The 3,952-nt window shown below is 42.3% G+C and overlaps 1 protein-coding gene across 1 annotated transcript; it reads left to right on the forward strand.

Moving 5' to 3' along the window:
- The first annotated feature begins 3,334 nt into the window (after positions 1-3,334).
- Positions 3,335-3,682, forward strand: LOC138040397 (uncharacterized). The gene has a single exon (XM_068886134.1). The coding sequence runs from the start codon at positions 3,335-3,337 to the stop codon at positions 3,680-3,682; it is 348 nt and encodes a 115-aa protein (XP_068742235.1).
- The last annotated feature ends 270 nt before the right edge of the window (positions 3,683-3,952 follow it).

Genomic DNA, 3,952 nt, shown 5'->3' on the forward strand with positions numbered 1-3,952 from the left:
AATCTAAGAAGAGATTCCATGTAGCTGGCTCATGAGATAGGTACCTCTTGATGCAAATTATTCTTTGAGCCGAGATCATTGACTCAATATCGCAAATTTTTAAACCTCCAAGAAATTTTAATTTCTATTTTTTCCCCTTGCTCAAGCCATGTCGCACGGGAACGAATCATTGATCCCCTCACAATATAATTGTACTCGTTTTCATATTCCAGTTTAGCCGATTCAAGATTTGCTAAGTTTTTCTGCATGGGCGTTTCCGCTATTTTCTCCTCACAAAATTTAAGTTTTCTTTCAAAATTTTGCATTTTCTTTCTCCTTTCCTTAGCTGTTGATTTACTGTAAGATACACATTCCTCACGAATTTTATATTTAATCCAATCCCATTTAACTCTCAAATCATCACAATAATTAATTTCGTCAAGCCACTTTGGGAAACCATCACGTAAGCACTGAGCATACAGGGGGTCTTCTAATAGGCTGTTATTGAACTTCCAGAAAGAGGGACCACGCTGTTGATCTTTTAAGCTGTTAATTTCAAGGGTTATTGCGAATGGTCCGTTTTGATTGCTGTCACAATGTCTACATTAGCTACATCGTCTTGTAGCAAATCGCTTATAAGCCAGTAGTCTAATCGCCACTGAATTACTGGGCTTTTTAGCCTCCAAGTAAACTTTTTAGCATCGGGATTACGGATTCTCCAAATGTCCACTAAATCATTCTTTAACAAAATATCGTCTACAAACTTCACCGATTCTTTTAGCACTGGTTTTCCACCTGAACAGTCTAGATCAGGGTCAAAAGCAATATTTAAGTCCCCGCCTAATATAATTTTGTGCTTGGTCCCTTGGTATTGCTCATCACCAAGAAGTTCGGTCAATGATTAAAAAGAACAAAGACTGGCTGGTGACACTATTGGGGGCGTAGATATTTACCAAAAGGAAGGGCTCATCTTGAATTGTTGCTTCGATAAATAAAAATCTCCCCTCCTTATCGGTTTGAATTGATTGCAATTTAAAGTCAAAGGATTTGCATATAAGGATAGCAACCCCACGACTATGGGTAGAGCCATGAGCGAAGTATATGTCTCCAGGCCATTGTTTTTTCCACTGATTTGCAATATCCTCAGTGCTGTATGTTTCTTGCAAAAAACAGATGTCAGAATTTTGCTTCATTAACCAATTGAAAATTGATTTCCGCTTTTCGAAATTTCGTATACCTCGAACGTTCAGCGAGATTATTTTAAACTTTAGGCTATTACTATCCATTGATATTTATAAGTGTAAAACCAGAAACAATAGAGCAGCAGCTGGTACTCCCATGGGTATTTGCACTTCCCGAAACAATAAGCAAAATTACTAACATTAAAACACTCATCACATCAAACATAGAGACAAAAGATTTAAACGTAGCCAGTGATAAAAGACTGATTAGCGCTACGTCGTATTGGGTCGCCTCAAGAGTACTCCTTATTTGCATAGTCCACCAGAAGAGCCCCCAATGTTTCTTTTAAAATCATAACAACAACGCAAAATTCAGGAAATCAAAGGAACCTTTTCTTCTTAAAATGAGCATTGTCCCTTTACCTGGATGCCACTGGGTTTTTTATGCTTGTGCGTGATCAATAGAAAATGAGGGGACAGAGAAGGAGGCTCCCGGTCCAGCCCTTGGGATATGTCATGTCCACGAAAGTTATTTTTAGAAGTCTTCCGAGACGTCCGCATGCAGGCCAACCTCGGTCCGATGTTTGAAAGAAAATATATTCATCAGCCTTCCACATGTGCCATCATTTTCTCTTTTCACTAAGAACCTGAGAGCGAGGCAAGACTGCATGCGGACGTCTCAGAAGACAGACTTCCGCTAGAACAAAGACTTCCGCTCGTCTAAAAATAACTTTCGTGGACATAACATATCCCGGCCAACACCTTGAGCCTCCCTCTCTGTCCCCTCATTTTCTCTTGGCGTGATATGTACAGCTTCAAGAAAATTTCTCACCGTCAACAAATAAAATATAAGGTTGTGACCTACTGAAAGCTGCCCTCTTTCCTTCCTTCCTCGCCTCAATCATTTTAGGGATGAGTTTTTTCCTCATGTCAACAACTTGTTTCGGGAGATCTGGGCCAATGCCAAAGTCACTCTCTCTGCTAAGAGCGGAACGGCGGGCGAAAATATCCTCCCGATCTGAGTAGAAAAGAAAACGTGCGATGATACCTCTGGGTTTACCGATGTTTGGTCTTCTGCCGGTCCTATGGACACATTGGATTTCGATTTTACAAGCATTGGAGATTCCCAGATTATTCTCCTCTCTATCCTCTATCCTCCTCTCTATCCTCACGGATGCCACCGAAACGTAAGTTTTCTCGGCGCTGGTACACTTCGTAATCCACAAGTTGTGGGCAGAGTATCTTCAGCTCCTCCTCGTTCTTTATTATTATCTCTCCCATTTTAGCCTTATCTTCTTGGACATCTTTGTTTAAGCTTTCTACACTCTGCTGTAGATTATTTGTAGTAGTAGGTACTTTCCTCAAGTCTTGCTCGACGCGAACACAATCTTGCTGAAGGGATTTAACAGTTATGTTGATTCGCTCGACGGACTCTCGAAGTTATTGGATTTCCATTGCAATTTGGTCCAATTTGACAAGTTTACTGAGAATCAGGTCCACTTTTGACGCGAAGTCTTCGGCCATATCTAAAACTGAAAGAGCTACGTCGTTTTTTCCTTCGCTTGAGGCTGCACTACACTCGACGGCGAATGCTTTGTGGCAGTGTAAGTCGTATTCTCCCTCCTTTAAACGCTTGGATTCTGGTGAATTTGTTTCTTTGGAGGACCGATCCCTACTACTGCTACTTAGCTTTGATTTTCTTTTCACAAACGAAAAGAATTCCATGCACAATTCTAAAAAAAGAGAACTATTGCTTGGGAGCTCAACTTCTTAGCTCCTCACCGTAACATGCTCGGCCCAAAACCTCAAATCAAAAGAGGAACTGCGATGTGCTTGGGAGGCGGCTTCAGATTACACAAGTTCACGTCTCACAGCAAAGATGTTGAGTCTAGGAACGTAGAGTCTCACGCAAAGGAGATTAAGGAACTTGACTTGAACTGTGATTTGCTTCCCCCTGAACGTGTCCTTGGCGTTGAATGGAACATCGGAAACGGCGATCTGAACTCCCTCTCCTAGAGAAGATAGAAGATCCGAGATGCTTCAAGACAAAGGAAATGGGAATCTTGAGAAAAGTCGAGCTACATCACTTCTCGGATGCCAGCACAGAAGAATAAGGGCACTGTTTTTATCTCCGCCTCGTGGACATAAGCAACCAAGTGCACTGGTCACTAGTGATGGGTAAGGCACGTGTGACCCCATTAAAGCCAATAACTATACCGCACCTTGAGCTAGCAGCCGCCCTGGTGTCCGTAAGAGTTAGCGAAACACTGAGCAGAGAGCTGAGATACGATGAAATAAAAGAGGTGGTTCAGGCTTACATCCACAATGACGCCCGTCGCTTTCACACATTCGTTGCAAGCAGAGTTCAGCAGATCAGGGATTCCACCGTACCAGAGCAGTGGAACTATGTTGACAAAAGGAACAACCCTGCTGACGACGCTTCTCGTGGCCTGAGCCCCAAAGACCTTCTGCAATCCTCGAGATGGCTACAGGGACCATCCTTTCTGTGGGACCAAGACTAACCCCCAGACTCGCAGCTTACAGATTTACTCAGTCTAAAATGCCAGACGATTTTACTCGTCAATGGGGAACCCCTCGGGCTCTAAAGGGTTAATTGGAGTGAATCAAGAGCTTTCCTTGTGATATGGGAGTAATTAATAATTTATACCATTGAGTTACTCTTCCTGATTGGAAGAATTTCAGTACTAAAATTCCAATAGGACTGAGTGTGATACACCCTTTGAACAAGCATCGTTGGTGGTAGTTGAACTCAGTTATGGTATCTCCTTTTA

Source organism: Montipora capricornis, chromosome 3 (assembly GCF_036669925.1).
Source record: "Montipora capricornis isolate CH-2021 chromosome 3, ASM3666992v2, whole genome shotgun sequence".
NCBI lineage: Eukaryota > Metazoa > Cnidaria > Anthozoa > Scleractinia > Acroporidae > Montipora > Montipora capricornis.

Coding starts and splice junctions, on each gene's coding strand:
- LOC138040397 (XM_068886134.1), top strand. CDS start 3,335: ATGGGTAAGGCACGTGTGACCCCATTAAAGCCAATAACTATACCGCAC.